The sequence below is a fragment of the Mastomys coucha genome, unplaced genomic scaffold, assembly GCF_008632895.1.
Source record: "Mastomys coucha isolate ucsf_1 unplaced genomic scaffold, UCSF_Mcou_1 pScaffold1, whole genome shotgun sequence".
NCBI classification, from domain to species: Eukaryota; Metazoa; Chordata; class Mammalia; order Rodentia; family Muridae; genus Mastomys; species Mastomys coucha.
In genome coordinates this window covers 70,168,889-70,185,483 of record NW_022196891.1, presented here as the reverse complement: position 1 = coordinate 70,185,483, position 16,595 = coordinate 70,168,889, and the positions used below count along the sequence as shown (strand labels likewise).

At 47.2% G+C, this 16,595-nt stretch overlaps 1 protein-coding gene across 1 annotated transcript; it reads left to right on the top strand.

Moving 5' to 3' along the window:
* The first annotated feature begins 723 nt into the window (after positions 1-723).
* Fcrl6 (Fc receptor like 6) lies at positions 724-15,678 on the top strand. The gene is given in 11 exon segments (XM_031379158.1): positions 724-728; positions 7,536-7,718; positions 8,007-8,131; positions 13,948-13,968; positions 14,566-14,618; positions 14,620-14,839; positions 14,969-14,979; positions 14,981-15,115; positions 15,117-15,252; positions 15,564-15,620; positions 15,623-15,678. Coding segments are annotated over 11 exon segments (1,002 nt in total).
* Positions 15,679-16,595: the final 917 nt, after the last annotated feature.

The following is a 16,595-nucleotide window of genomic DNA, read 5'->3' as shown; positions in this document are numbered from 1 at the left end:
AATGTGGTTTCTTTGAGAAAAATCCAAGGCAGGATTGCCCTCCTGCAGTCCCAGAACACAGGAGGGAGAGAAGTGGGCAGAGAAGGCCAAGTCAGGCTACAGTGCAAAAAGGAGCAAGAGAGAAAACAGGGAAGTATGGGAAGAGACAGAATGAACCAAAGTAAGTATGACCAACATTTATAACTAAACAGAGCTAGGTGGTGGGTGCCTAGGCACTTCTTATAGTCACCTGTCTTGTTAAATTATCTAATATTTTCATTTGTTTGTTGTATGATGGTAGATGGGGGTGGGAGAGATCTGTGCGTAGGAAAACTAGAGGAAGAGGTCAATTCCCTCTTGGCTTAATGAAGCCTAAAGACAAGACACATAAATGAGGTGTGGCCTCCAGGAGGAGAAAAGGAATAATGCAGGGTATTGTAAACGAGGGGGAGGGGGCATTATTCTCAGTGTAATGGAGCTTTAAGCAGAGGATTGTGCATGCTATGAGTAGGACACTCTGTTATATTGAAAGTGGAAGCTGACTGTAGACCAGGTTGGAGGACAGGGACAAAGAGGTCTTTATAGTAAGTATAGTGTGCGGAAGACACCACTCTGGTCATGGTGCCATGAAATGTATCTGTGATATATTTTGAAGAGGAATAGATGGAACCTAGCCAGAGATTTGAGAAGCCTGTCTGAGGTTTTATTAAGCAGCAGGGTGGGGGTGGGGTACTGAGACGAGCAATGCGGTGGGAGTTGAAGAGGGGCTATAACTAGGGTGAACGGGTGGGTGGTTCCTTGCCAAGAGAAGGATGAAGAGTTTCATTCTGTCGTTTGTCAGCCACACAAGTGGAGGCCCAGAGCTGACGAAGTCCCAGAAGTCCGTGGGAAAAGTTGAGTAGGGTCAAGAGGTATAAATTTAGGTGTCACTGGTGTGTTCTTCGAAGCCATGCAATTAGGCAGACAGTGTCAATTAAAAAAAAAAAAAAAGGCTGGGACCAAACTCCAAGCGCCCCTCCATTTTATTGTAGGGAAAAGAGAACCCAGTAAATAGACTTAAGGAAGTAGAAGAATGGGTGGGGGTGTTGCAGGGCTCGAGAGATGCCAAGCCAGGACCGTGTTTCAAGTTGGAAGCAGTGGTTCAAACTGTTACAAATGCTACTACGTAACCAAGTAAACAACACACAAGCAGGGAACCAGCCCCCTCCCCTTGGAGCTGGCAGAACAGGAGCCTTTATGGTTTTTGACAAAAGCAGTTCAGAGGAGTGGGGGCTCTCTGCAGGGGTGGAGGCCAGATGGCCCGAGGTTGACGAGTGAGTGGGGACTGCAGAAGATTTGCGTATGGGTGGCTCTTTTGAGAAGCTCTGAGGAAAGAACAATGAGGTAAGCCAGAGTGAGACAGGGGCGTGATGGAGGGAATTATTTGCGGTGTTTATTTGCATCCACATGCAGAAGAAAGGAACACAGTAGAGAGAGAGTGGAGGGAGCAGCGGACGAGAGCATACAGAAGGGACTTAGAGAAAAGAAGGAAGGAGATTGAAGTCCAAGCCCCACTGCTCACTAGACGGCATAGTGAAGCTAACTCCCTTCCCTCTGATCCAGGTCCCAAGCTGTCTCACAGACACTCATTACCTCTCGTTATTGTTTGCTTGCTCATGGGTGTCACCAGCTCCCAGGGTTCATACACTAAATCTTCCACTACCATCTCCTCTGAATACACAAGTCTTACAGTTGTCCCCTCCCTATCTGGGCTATGCATCACCCCTGGAGGGGAAAATAAGCAAACTGAAGAAAATTAATTCTGACCTATTTTATGCATTCCGTATAAATGCATGAAATAGATTATGTTTGACAGTGGTAAACAGAGAAGCCCCCCCAAAAAATCCAATTTATCACTTTAATTATATATGCTTTTCTTCCTCGATCTCCAGGGGAGAATAAGCCTCCAGCAGTTTTCAGCCCTTTCGATGAAGCCATTCCCAAATTATTAATGCTGCTCTTAGTAACCACGTGTCGTCCGTGACAGATGTCCTGTCCTATCTGAAGCACACAGGCGAAGTTTAACCTGTTACCTACGGAGGTGCACATGAGGAGGGGTGTAAAGAGGCATAAAAATAAGATACTAGGCCGGGTGGTGGTGGCACACGCCTTTAATCCCAGCACTTGGGAGGCAGAGGCAGGTGGATTTCTGAGTTCGAGGCCAGCCTGGTCTGCAGAGTGAGTTCCAGAACAGCCAGGGCTATACAGAGAAACCCTGTCTCGAAAACCCAAAAAAAAAAAAAAAAGATACTAGAACTGGAACTCGGAGTTATGAGCCAAAAGAACTGCGGTGACAAAGTTGCTCCAAACAGGTGGACTACGGGACACTTGAACTACGGGAAGTATACGGCCACTGAGTTACGTGGACAATGGACCAACTCAGAGCCAAACAACCGCCCTTAGTGAAGCAGCCTCACACCCCACCTCCCCAACCTCCAACAGTTTAGCAGCCATCCATCACGTTCCTGTGCCGAGCAAGAATGCCAAGAGGGGGGTCGGGAGACTCTGGTGCTCATTCTAAACCTGTTTCGTTTTGTTCTGTTCTGTTTGTTGAACACATGCTCTGCCAGACATCTAAGTGCAGCAAGGAACAGGGCAAGCCTGGCCCTTGCCTTCCAGAAACGCGCAGCCCTGGGGGAGAAAGAACGCAAGAGGTGTTTGTAGCACCAGATGAAGGTGCCAGATGATAAGGCAGGATGTATGTACACAGGGGCCAGGCGGTGGTCAGCACAGGGGCCAGGCGGTGGTCAGCACAGGGGCCAGGCGGTGGTCAGCACAGAGGCCAGGCAGTGGTCAGCACAGAGGCCAGGCAGTGGTCCGCACAGGGGCCAGGCAGTGGTCCGCACAGGGGCCAGGCGGTGGTCAGCACAGAGGCCAGGCTGTGGTCCAAACAGGGGCCAGGCAGTGGTCAGGACAGGGCTTCCCAGCCCTGTCAACAGGGCTCTTCAGAGGAACAAAATAAATAAAATGAATACATATTACAAAGGGGATTTATTCGATTATATCGTAGGGTGTATTAGTGATAACATATTTGCTGACTAATTTGCACTTTGATTATAATCAAGATCAAGACATTTGATTTCTTATATTTTTGGTTGTGGGCCTACCCTTTAACTTCGGAGCCATCTCTCTGATTTGTATATTGGGTTAAGTGGCCCCGTTAGCTCACAAAGAAAACACCAAGAGAGGACCAGGCTAGGAGGAGGAATATTACTTTTCCCATTGTCGTGACAACATACATCACAAAAGCAACTTAAGGAACGGAGGGTTTGTTTGGGCTCGTGGTTTAAGGACACAGACCAACCTGGCAGGGAAAACATGGCTGAGATGGCTAAGGTAGCTGATTACACTGTGGGCCATCAGGAAACACAAATGCATGCTGGCGCCCCACCTCCAAGCAGCCAGGACCCAAGGCCCTAGGATGGGGCTACCTGCTTTAGTTAATCTTTCGGGAAGCATCCTCAGAGACATGCTCAGAGGTATATTTCCATGGTGATGCTGTCCAGCTGATGGTGAAGACTACTCAGTACAGGACGGGAGGATTCGGTCTCCGTTGGTTGAGTTGAATGCCCGCATTCAACTACAGAAGCTTCTACAGAAGCAGCTGGACACTCGTATCTGACGTTTGGTTAGACCTTGGCCAAGAAAGACGTACTGGGGCTTCACTGAATTATGGATGGTAATTTAACCTGTGGCATAGACGAGAACACAGTCTGGAGTAAAATAAAATGAGCCTGCGACCAGAGTCTACAGAGCTCCTTCAAAAAAAAAAAAAAAAAAAAACGCTAGAGGGAGGAGGGGAGACTGTGCCTGCAGAGGATGATGGGAAAGTTCCATACAGAGATGGGAGCCAAGTGAAGAGAGAGATTGCGTCTTGGTTTTAAAGAAGGGAGCAACAGTCACCAGGAACAACGTTGACATTAACTCAACGAGATCAAGCCCACTTCCCAGATATACTAGAGCTGTGACGGAGGCTGGAAGACAGACAGGCTGGGTTGAGTTGAGGCGTGGGGTCTGGGCAGCAAGCACACCTAAGGGTTTTCCAAGCATTTTTTGCTCTGTGGTACGGTACATAAGTCGATTTTTTTAAAAAAAAGTTTTCTTTTCCTTTATTTTTCATTTTGTGTGGGTGTGTTTTGCCTGCCTGCGTGTCTGTGCACCACATGTATGCAACACCCGTGGAGGTCAGAAAAAGGCATTGGATGCTCTAAGGCTGAAGTTGCAATCAGTTATGAACTGCCGTGTATGTGCTGGGGGTGGGTGCTTGTAACCACTGAGCCATCATCGCTCCATCCCGCAAGCTTGGATTTTAATGTTATACTCGCTAAGTGAAGCCGATTCCAGATAGGAACATGGCCTTACCCACATGCTCTCAGGACTAAGGTCAGAATCTTAGAACACCCACCACCACAATGTGTGGCAGGCATCCTGATGCCAAATGACTGAGTGAGCTGTCACAGGTGTGGCAGGGGGAGGGCTGCTGGCTTCTTTGGAGCTGCTTCGAGGTGAAGAAAAACATGAGCATTTTTTTTTTCAGAAGCATCTAGTGAAAAGACCAAGTTGAGATGGCATAACGGAATTCATGGGGTGTGGGGCAGTCGAATACCATTATCAGTGCAGTGGAAAGTTCCTAAGAAAGGATGCAAGAATCTAACTCCTGGAGGCAGGGCAGAGAGGGGACGGTAAAAACTCAAGTCACTCTGTAAGTGAAGTGTAGCTCTCTGTACACTACTAAGAACTGGGTGTTGTAAGCCTGGCAGTGGTGGCGCACACCTTTAATCCCAGCACTTGGGAGGCAGAGGCAGGCGGATTTCTGAGTTCGAGGCCAGCCTGGTCTACAGAGTGAGTTCCAGGACAGCCAGGGCTACACAGAGAAACCCTGTCTCAAAAATAAAAAAAAACAAACAAACAAAAAATTGGGTGTCATTATTACCATGATACAAATGTTTAACCTGAGTTTCAATAAGGTTAAGCCGCCAGCTCAGGAACTCCACTCACAAACCATCTTAACCAAGACTTTAATGAGTATTTTTTTTTTCTGTCTCCAGCATCCCTAGGGACTACACTTCGATGCATCTTGAACTTCGTGTTCTAAGCAAGGACGAGAGACACAAAAATGTGCTGGATTCCACATTTGACTTTGAAACGCCTGAACATGAAATAGGGGAAGATTTTGATTAAAAACAAACCAAAAATTAAAAAAAAAAAATGCCATACAGTGTGGTAAACAGAATAATGGGAAAAAATGTCTTAAGACACACAAAGACTGTATCCTAGTGTGTGCTGGACTCTTTCTGAGCTCAAGGAGCCAAAGAGCTAGAAATAGAGAGGAGTGTGTGTAAGTTTGTTGGCTGTAGGGATTATTGAAAACCCAGGTGGAAGAAAAGGTGGGCGAGCCAGTGGAGAGAGAAATGGCATTTGCAGATTAATTTCAAAAATCTTTTGTTTTAGATTTTATGTATTTATTTATTCACTTAACATCCCAAATCCAGTCATCCCCCTTCCCTCTTCTCCTCCCAGGCCTACCCTCACAAGCCCCTCCCCCTACCCTCCCTCCTTTTCTTCTTAGAGAATGGGAAGCGCAGCCCCCCCCCCACAGGGATACCACCCCACTCTGGGACATCAAGTCACAGCGGGACTAAGCACTTCCTGTCCTACTGAGGTCCAACCAGGCGGTCCAGCTAAGGGAAGGAAATCCAATGGCAGGCAACAGAGTCAGAGACAGGCTCTGCTCCAATTGTTAGGGACCCCACTTGAAGACCAAGCTGCGCATCTGCTACAAATCTGTAGGGGGTCTAGGTCCAGCCCCTGCATGCTCTTTGGTTGGTGGTTCAGTCTTCGTGAGCCCCCACGGGCCCAGGTTAGCTGACTCTGTAGGTCTTCTTGGGGTCCTTGACCCCTCTGGCTCCCTCAGTCCTATGCCCAAGCTCCACCTGATGTTTGGCAGTAGGTCTCTACATCTGTTTCTATCTACTGCTGGATGAAGCCTCTCAGAAGACAGCTATGTTAGCCTCCTGTCTGCAAGCACAGTAGCATATCATTAATAGAATCAGGGATTCTCTCTCTCCCATGGGATAGGTCTCAAGTTGGTCCAGTCACTGGTTGGCCGGCCCCTCAATCTCTGCTGCATCTTTATCCCTGGGCTTGTAGGCAGGACAAATTTTGGGTCAAAGGTTTTGTTGGTGGGTTGGTGTCCTCCTCCCTCCACTGGATGTTTCACCTTAGCTACAGGAGGTGGCCACTTCAGTCTCTATACGCTCAGCTGCTAGGAGTCTCAGCTAGGGTCACCGCCATGTCACTGCCCCCAGTCTCTGACTTGTTCCAGAGGTGCCCCACCCCCACCAATTTCCGTTCTCTCTCCCAGGCCTCTCACCCCCTCCCCACACCTGATCCCCATCCCCTGCTTCCCCTCCTCACCCCTTCTCCCACCCAGTTCCCTCCCTCTAAATCTCACTTAGAGGGGGAAATAACTTTCTTAAAGCAACTATTATCCATGTGGCCACAAGGAGTCGCTGCAGACATGACTCAAACACAGTTTCCCATTGTCCCTTCCAAGTTCTGCCTAGCCGCCTCTGGAGGAAGGGAGATTGGGAGGGGGGGGGGGGCAGTTGGCTAGATGCCTCCTAATGTAATGATTCCTCTCTTGCAGACCAGGCCCAGAATTCAGTTCTAATCTGGTTCCTTCCTTTACCTTATGCCTCACCTTTCAGCTCCTGTCCTAAGTTTTTAAGCATGTATTACATGTCTCCAATTTGCCGAAACCATATGGTCCCAGTCACAAGCTGAACAACTAAGTACCTGCACTCAGGTTGCTTCATCTTTTGGACCTCCCAAGAAGTGACATTGAGGAGGAAGTCTAGCAGGGACAGGTGGCCTGGCTCACTCCTCGAACAACGCTAGCCTTCATCAAGTACTTCCTCCTTGTGGGCTATGGCTCTAATCCTGTGATAATCAAGAAGGCAGCCAAGAGCCATGCGTACCGTCAAACACTAAATTGACTAAAACAAAAGCCAATGCAGTTGTAGTTCGTCAGCCTTGCCAGCCAGTTTCAACTATTTGATATCTACAGTGCAACCAAGAGCTACCATAGGGACATTTTCAGCATCTTAGAGTGCTCCGAGGGACGGCACTGTTTAAGCGCCTCATGGTTTCAAATCTCAGGGAACCTCCCTTCCATTCAAAGTCTAATCATTTGTTCATCTTAGCGATAAGGTCCCTGAAACCCAAACTAAGTTCTAAAACTTAGCCAAGGTGTCTCATCAGATCAAGAATCAATGCAAGGATTCAAGCTTGGATGGTTGATTGACTCCACACCTAGCCTGCTGCTCCCATGCCCAGAGCTGTCCCCAGTCACCGTTCCCCTCTGCCCTCCTGGGAGTTAAACTGACATTTCTCATTCTCCACAACCACTGGCCCTCACAGCTGCTGCCGTGACAGTGAGCTACACAGTTAGGTTCTGGGGGTTCCAGCCTCATTTGGAAGAGAATCCTTGCACCTCTCTCTCCAATCCCCTGCAGCTGTGGCTCACCTGCAGCCAAGGATATGAGTGCAGCCCAACACCGAATGATATGCCTGCTCAAAACCCCTGCAGTGTCCCTTTTTTGTAACTGGTTGCGTGGTTCTCCGGTGCACTTTGTGGGTGACAGTGTCGGGCTGCGATGCATGCACAACGTGATGGGTTCGGAGCCTTTCACTAACCCGTAGTAGGTCTCCATTCAGTGTAGGCTGGGTCCTAGAAGATTTCTGACTTGGGTAAATTTGTAACCTTGCTGTTACTCTACAGTGTCACCTTCCTCCCCAAGGATGGGCAGCCAGCTGAGCTCAGAGAGTCAATTCATCCACCCCTGAAGGTATATATACCAGCATGTCACCCACAGGGGGGTGGGTGATGACCTAGGATCCACTTCACACTCACAACTGCTGGGACACAGTGACAGTAGATGAAGCCAGGGAGATGCTTTGAGCATTCTGTGCTCCCAACATCACAGATGCTTTGCGTGTGAGACCACTCTGTCTCCTTCGCCGGAACTGACCACCACCTCTCACGGGGACCCATTGCTGAACAAAGTTGAAGAAAACCCGGAAATCTGCAGGCAGGTGCTAACCCCTCTAGGTGAGTGGGTAAGACGCTGGACTCTGTCTTCCCTACTTACTACGTGAACACTAAAGCAATCCGACCACCAGACCACCACCTAGAGAGTCGGAGTCAGATGGGGTTCCCACTTCCACCAAGTCAGAGACTCTTTGGCAAGAACATAGGAAGCTCACACTCTCTGCTCGCGCCTTCATCAGGAAATGGATAATTTTCTTCAAATACGTAGTGTTCGGTTTCACACCCTGGGTCAAAGGTATTTTACACACCAAAGCAGACTTGGCCTCTAGCTTCTCCCAGCGTCCCTCAGTCCCTACCTGGAATAACCTGCCCTCAACCCTGAACTTTCCAGCCTAGAGGTCGGGTTGCCCTACCTCCACAGGCTCTTCCCTATATAATCCAGAAATTTTGGTCTCTCCTCCCTCCCTCCTCCTCCTTCTACCTCTCTCTCCCTCTCCCTCTCCCTCTCTCTCCCTCTCTCTCTCCCTTTCTCTCTTTCTCTGTCTCTCTCTGTCTCTTGTCTCGCTCTCTGTCTCTGTCTCTCTCTCTTTCCCTCCCTCCCTCTTCCTCTCATTCTCTCCTTTCTGAGGAACCCAGAGTATCCTCTCTCTCTCTCTCTCTCTCTCTCTCTCTCTCTCTCTCTCTCTCTCTCTCTTTCTCTCTCTCTCTCATTCTCTCCTCTCTGAGGAGCCCAGAGTACCTCCAGTATCGTTCTGCTACCTCACTTTACTACAAACCCTCAAGCCCTACATTCTTTTCACTTCAGTAAAACCACGTGGCCTGGGTTGACCCCCTTCAAATTGAGGGAAAGTTAAGAGTGCTCCCACCTTTTCAGGGTCATTGTTCTCAGCTCCAAGCCTGACCTCGACCCTAACTGGTTAGAAGCATTTTTCTGCAGTGAATAAAGTTGCTTTTGACTTCAAGAGCCCTTTCCTTATTATTTATGTACTCATGGCCCCAACACTCTAACTCTCTGTGTGCAGTCTTTCTTTTTCTTTCTTTTGCCTCTTTTCTCCTTTCCATTGGCAACTTCCCTAGCTTTTTTCCTTGAGGCCAGAGAACTTGCCTGCCCAAGAGCAGCTCCCCAGGCTGGAGAGATGGCTCAGTGGTTAAGAGCACTGACTGTTCTTCCAGAGGTCCTGAGTTCAATTCCCAGCAACCACATGGTGGCATACAACCATCTGTAATGGGATCTGATGCCCTCTTCTGGTGTGTCTGAAGACAGCTACAGTGTACTCACATACATAAACTAAATAAATAATGCTTTAAAAAAAGAGAGAGCAGCTTCCCAATAAACCTGCATAAACTCTGTGTGTGTGTGTGTGTGTGTGTGTGTGTGTGTATCTCTGGCTTGAAACACTCACACACACACACACACATATATAGCTCATTCCATTAGTGAAATGGCTCATTTCACTAGTGGAGAACTAACTTATCTTGTCTAGACTTCCTCAGAAAGCCATATTGTCAAAAAATTCCTCCTGCCATTTAACGAGATCCCTCCCTCTTTCATGTCGTGTGTTCTGTTCTGTCCTCAGTGACAATGGAGATCTCTGTGAGGAACCTTTGAGTTCTTTCAGTTTTTATCTTTTACTGATAAAGCTTGTATGAACACACTTTGCTTGTCTTTCGATGCCTGGGTAAAGGCATTCTCAGGAGGAGACAGGGTCATCATGTGTCCTCATTTTACTCTTAGTAAATCCTGCCACACGTATTCCCACAGGGGCTGAATCCATTTCTGCATCTGTTGGCTCAGCAGCAAGTCGGGGAACACAGGGTAAGGTCTGTTACCTCACGGATGCTGGGAAGCAGAGAGCAATAGGAAGAACTTGGATCATACATCCTCTCACTTAAGCTCAGCCTCGTAAATAGACCCAAAGTCAAACCTTTAATACATGTGTTTTGAGGGAAGATTCTAGAGCCAGACTATAGCAAGGAAAGACTTCATCAGGTGACTGGAGGGAGGAAAGTTGAGTGGCTAGTGGTTTTCAGTATTACTCTGTCACTCAGGGAGGCTGAGACTGAATCCAAACGGTCTCTGAAGCTTTCCAGAGATACCTCATGACTGTAATCTATTCCTGGTTCCCTGGCCATGAGCTTTGTGAAGCCAGAGAAAATGCTGCTTAAGTGATTTACCTGATTCTCTCATACTTTGTGTTGAATAAAATCAATTTATTATTGGATAAAATCAATTTATTATTATCAATTTACTACATATTTATATATACACATTAAATTTATTTTTAATATTTATATTTAATATATTTACATATTTATTGAGTGTTATATATTAAATATATTGTGTTTATATAATATATAACATATTTATATTATATATTGTAGCCACCAGCGACCACAGGTTACTGGGTTCCTGAAAGGAAAGCTGGGGATGGATGGGAAGAGATGAGATGAGAAGACAGAGACCAAGACAAAGATTGTGATCAAGGCCCAAAGTTTGATTCTTACGTCCGAAGTTAAAGGGGTAGGGTTCCCACATCCCCCACTTTGCCAGGATCTCATCAGGAAGATGAGCTCAGCTGATCAGCTGAGATGTGGCAGGAAGCTGCAGATGTGGCAGGACAATAGACTTCAGCTAGGTCAGAAGGCTCCACCTTAGGTGGGCTAGGCTGTGGCAGAGCAAGGTCTGAATTAACCCACTCAAGGCTGCGGGGAGGGCACACTATATAACAAAGAGGAAATGCCAATATGAGCTTACCAAATTTCTCCCACACTTTCTGTCATGAAATATAATCGGCACGCAGGGGGTGTGAGGTCCATTTGGCAGGCCTGAGCCAAGCTGCACCCCTGAAAAACTACACCATGCAACAGATCTGGTGTAAAAAAGTGTTTATTGGAAGAGGAGAGTAAGGACCTGAGGAAGAGGCAGAAGCACAGGGAGGGCCATGAGAAAAGGCATGCACAGGGAATAGAGAGAGGAAGCTCTGGGAGGAGGAAAGAGAGAGGGAGGGCGAGGGAGAGAGGCGTCTGGAATGGCTGGAGACCTTTTTACAACCTCACCACTCCTGACTGGTTGGCACCTTTGGTTGTGATAGCTTTTGACTTAGGTCCTTTGAGGGCAGACAAGTAGAATTCCCTGTCAGCGACCACTTCCTCAAAGCTTAGCACCTCTTGAATCAGAAGGGCCACCACTCACCCCCACCTCAGAAGGACTAGTTTCCCTCTCCATGGCTTCAGCTCTGCCTACTGTGTGGCCAGCTCTGCCTCAGCAAAGGCACCGTGCGGTTCTGGATGGCTCTACTGCCCTGGGGTGAGTTAAGGGGCTCTGGTGTCCCTTCCTGCAAGTAGTCTTTAAGATGCTGGTTGGTCCTAGCCTTTCCTTTCCAGATTCACAGAGAATTAGTGTGTGGTGCGTGAGGAAAGCATGGGCTTACTGGCAAGCCGAGGGAAACTGTCACAGGGTAGAAGAACTTCTATCTCCTTTGCAAAGGTTCTTGGCAAGGAGGGCCCTCAGTTAATCAGAAATAAACTAGAGAAATGCACTCTGAGGTCCCATTGTTTCTCATAGTCACTGTTACCCTATGAAATAATTTTTGAGACTACAGTGAGGAAAAGCAGTCCCCTGGGAGCATCAGGGGAAAGAGCAGAGACAGGGGAGTAAGGGCCGCTCATTGTGTTCAACAACAATGAGACTCTCATGAAGCCTTAGAATTCTCTGAGTACCATTTACTGATGGCCAGAGTTCTCCCTTGGTCAAAAGTCCTGCACATGATTATCCAAAGCCCTTCTCAGGTCATCTCTCCTCTTCTGCCTATGTTGTCTCTCTGAAGGTAATATGATGAGCTTTGCCAACTTATTGGTCCTTGGGGCTGGTTTGAAGTCAATAATCCTTGTCTCTCTCCCTGCCATTTCCACAGCCACATGGGCCAGTCACGTTGTGACCACTCCAGAGTAAAAGCTCACATTGCAGAGGGTCTCTGATCCCCTAAACTCAGCTCAGCCTCACCTAGATCGAACAGGTTATACCTTGTATGTATAATTTCACCTTGTATGTATAATTTCCATTGGCAGTTTCCTCAGTTACTTGACCTTTTGGGTGGGGCTGTGGGGGGAGAAAGAAAGAAAACTTATTTTCCAATGAACTGTTTGCTTGTTTGTTTCATTTCCGTTTGCTTGTTTGGTTTATTCCATGGACAAACAAGCAAAATTGTTCCAAACTGTGATCTCTACCTGGACAGAGCTTGGGAAAATGTAAAGTTGTTGAAGAAAGCAGCTACTCCACATTGGATTCTTCCCTCTTCTACATCACAGTGCCAATCTGTGCTCTAGGGATAGCCATCTTGGCAAGTGGCTGACACTCACGCTACTGCAGGGGAAGGCTACCTGGGCTGAATACACTTCAGTAGAAGGTTCATGGGGTAGTGGGGTGGAGTTCTAGGACCTCGTGGAAGGAACAGACCTTGGGACTTGTCTTGATATCAAGTCCAAGATGCCTCAGTTTGAAGCCAGGATCTAGATAGCAAACTGCAAAGCTAGTGAGAAGGAGCCGGTGACCAGCTTTAAGGCATTCAGTATAGTGGAGAACTAGACACAAGTGGTCACACTTGATTGTTAGACACCTCAGAAAAACAGCTTAAGGCACATACCCACGGGTGGGCATGTGCTAACCATTGCAGTAAAGCACACATCTGTATTTCCTCTCAGATGTGGACAGAGAGAAGAAGAAAAGCAGAACAGAATTATCAACCGCCTGCTCTGTAGCATGCTTGTCTCATCTAGCCATTAGAACTTTCTAGAGCAGGTTTTTTTTTTTGATCCCTATTCAACAAGGGGGAGAAGCAAGGCTCTCAGAAACCATTCTGGAGTATTCCAAGTAACAAGATCAAACCAGAATGACAATATCTATCCATCAGAGATTGAGTCCCATGCTTTGTCCATTCCTTCCTCCTCGTCAGAGATATGTGGAAATAGCATGCATGGTGTGGTCACCATACTGGTCAACAATTACTACTTATCAATTCTCAGGTATCTAGAAGGCTAGAGGTCCCCACATCAAACATGAGAGGATCTGCCTCTGCATTAAATGTGGAACGTTCGAGAGACAGTCCTTAGCTGACTTTAAACCAAACCCAAGAACCAGTTAGATGGGAAAGCTCACCACACTTCCTACTGAGAGACAATGTAGCAATAATGTGTTGGCAACTTAACAAATAAGACAAATTCAAACTACACTTGAAAGAGCAGACTGGTCATATCAGCACCCAGGAACCAGAAACAGGAGGATTTCCATGAGACAGAGGCTAGCCTAGGCTATATGATAAGTTCAAGGGCAGCTTAGACTACAGAGTAAGACCTTGTCTTACAAATAAATTGGAATACTGCCAATCTTCTTAAGAATACGAGTAATAGATCTGCAGAGTACTGTTACTTTAGAAAGTAACCGTAATACAATAGGATTCTAGGAACATGAGAATTCTTCTGATCAGGGTCCTAGGGAAGGCATGCCCAGAAAGACAAACTTTGATCAAAGATAGTGTGGGGCATCACCAGAAAACTTCTGATCAGGGTGCTAGGGAAGGACAGTCTGGAAAGACAAAATTTGACCAGACATAGTGTAGACCATTATGGGGAAGGTGTCCACTATAAATGTTTGCTAGTCAATTGCTTGGGGAAATAATTAAGGGACTTGGTGGTTAGATAGTAGGGTGATAGATGAATGAGTTAGATAGTAGGGTGATAGATGAATGAGTTAGATAGTAGGGTGATAGACAAATGAGTGGCTTGTGGGTGGGTGGGTGGTAGCTCAAAATGATATAAATACCAGGTGTTCCTGTGAAAGTGCTTCTGCTATTTAATTTTATCACCTTGATCTCTTGCAGCTTCTGTGACTGAAGCTCAAGGTGAGTCACCAGTTGGAGGGATCTGGTGGGACAATAAGGTACTGCTCATGGTTCCTGGAGGGCAGTGGCTCTCTGGAAAGGACCTCTCTCTCCAGATGATTATGGGGTAATTTGTTGGGACCTGAGATTTCCACAATAATGTCCAACATGCAGAAGTCCTGAGTTTAATTCCCAGCAACCATAGGGTGGCTCACAACCATCTGTAATGAGATCTGATGCCCTCTACTGGTGTATCTGAATAGAGTGACAGTATACTCATATAAATAAAATAAATCTTTTCTAAAAATGATCAACATGCAGCCAGAGGATGCAAGGAATTTGGGAGAGCCCTGGACCAGCCCAGATACCTACTTATCACCTCTGAGGACCTCAAGCACTAAGGAGTCTTCTAGCTCTGACTTTCTGGGATTCTCATGGGACCTGGTTTTGGAAGTCATTCTACATTCCCTGCATGAGAGCAATGGACAAGCTCTAGGGGTGAAACTCTCTCTCTTCTGGTCTCATACTTTTAGCCTGACCTGTGCAGATCAGTCCTCAGTCTCCTGGGCTTCACTCTCTGGGACTTTCTTCCTGAGCCCTGGATTCATGTCTCCCCAGAGTTGTTCCAGAATCCTGTGCTGAAACAATTCACCTCTTCAGAGACAACAGATTGTGATGCTGAAGTGTATGGTAAAGGTGGACCCCAAGGAGACAGCTTTAAAGCTATTTTACTCTTTCTACAAGAACAACCATGCCGTTCAACACAGGAGTCACAACCCAGCATTTTCTCCAGAAGCCAAGGAGGAAAACTCTGGGATTTACCAGTGTATGGTAGACACTGAGGATGGCAAAATTCAGAAAAAGAGTGACTATCTGAATATCCAATTCTGGAGTAAGTGGGGGAGGGAAGAGAGGTACTCCTAAGGCAGCAGCATTCCCTGGGAGTCAGAGTTCCAGGGAGAAAGGATCCTGGATCCCGGGCAGTCAGGCTGACTCTCCCATTCTGTGTGCCCTCCTCTAGCTCCTGTATCCCCATCCTGTGCTCACTCTGCAACATGAAGCCACTAACCTTGCTGTAGGAGACAAGGTGGAGTTCCTCTGTGAGGCCCAGCAGGGCTCCCTTCCAATCTTTTACTCATTCTACATTGATGAAGAAGTCCTAGGGAAACCCCGTGGCTCCCTCTGGCAGAGCTGCCTCCCTCCTCGTCTCAGTAAAGGCAGAGTGGAGTGCCAAGAACTATTCCTGTGAAGCTAAAAACAGCATCTCCAGAGAAATAAGTGAGCCCAAGAAGTTCCCTTCGGTTGGTATGTTCTGTCCCACATGGTCTCTTACCCCCTCTACCTGTCAGGAGTCAGACTTCGCTCCTCTGTAACCTCCCACCATACCCGCTGCACTGAAATCAGACCTCGATTGGAGTATCTGGCAGAGGGTAGGGTCCCCATGGGGAGGGGTTCCATGGTCATCCACAACATGATTACTCATGCTAGCACCTTCTGAGCCATCCATCTCCCATTCCCACTTACAAGGCTGCTCCAGGCCACATGTTTTCCCCGACAGCTGTCCTTGTGTCTCCTGGGCTACTTGGGGATGTATTTCTGAACAGTTGTTTCCCCAGTCTCAGGAACTGCCTCGACCAAGAGCGACATGCTAATTATCTGGCTACCGACAAGCCTGGTGGTGAGATGGTCATTGCTGCTATGGATCCAATTTATTTCTTCAAACCCTGTTAAAAAAAGATGGTTAGTAACTCTTTTCAGATCCCTTACTTGCTAAATCCCTGGCATTTCCAAGCTCTTGATATCTTTGAAGTTAGCATGTAGCATTATGGGTTTCCTTGTGATATTTTCATATACGGATGCTATACTTTGTGGCAGTTATTTTTCAATCATCTTTTATATCTCTCTTGAGCCTTTCTATCATTCTTATGAGGAAGTTGGTGGTGTCACCCTTTCCATGGTTGAGAGAGCTAAAGACTTCTCAGATATGATGACAAGTAAGTAAGGTTACACACTTGGTGGTAGATGAGTTGGGACAAGAATCTAAGTCAACAATCCCTAATTCTTCCTGTGTCCAAATTAAATAGAAGTAAAAAGGTCTGTATTCTCTTGGGGAAGGGAAGCAAGAAGCCAGAAGGTAGGATGAGATAAAGGTCAACACCCTGACATGAATGTCTCTCCTCCCACAACCAGTCCTGAGACAGCCATCCCAAAAGACCTAGTAAGGAGTAAGGAATTCCTCGTAAGGAATCCCTGCCCTTTTCTCATCCTTTGTCCTGCCTCCCTGTACTGACCTAACTTTCCTATAGGACAGTCCTCTCTATGCATCGCTGGATAAAAGGAGATACAAATGAGATTCCCACTAACAGTCTGGATCCAAACACCAGGACCTGCCAAGATCCCCTTGGTCTTTACAATGATGCTGTTAGTGCAGTGTCTTCCTCCATCCAGCATATACCATCTCCAGCCTCCAGCCTCCAGCCTCCAGCTTCCAGCACTCAGCATTGGCTCCAAGTTCCCTCTGTGGGTTACCCAGTTCCTAGCCAGGCAGTGAGAAAGACCCTATGCCCTATTCCTGGCCAGGGGCTCCTGAACTGTGGATTGTATTCTGAGTGGGAAACCAAGCAATGGTGTGAGAATGAACAATTCCC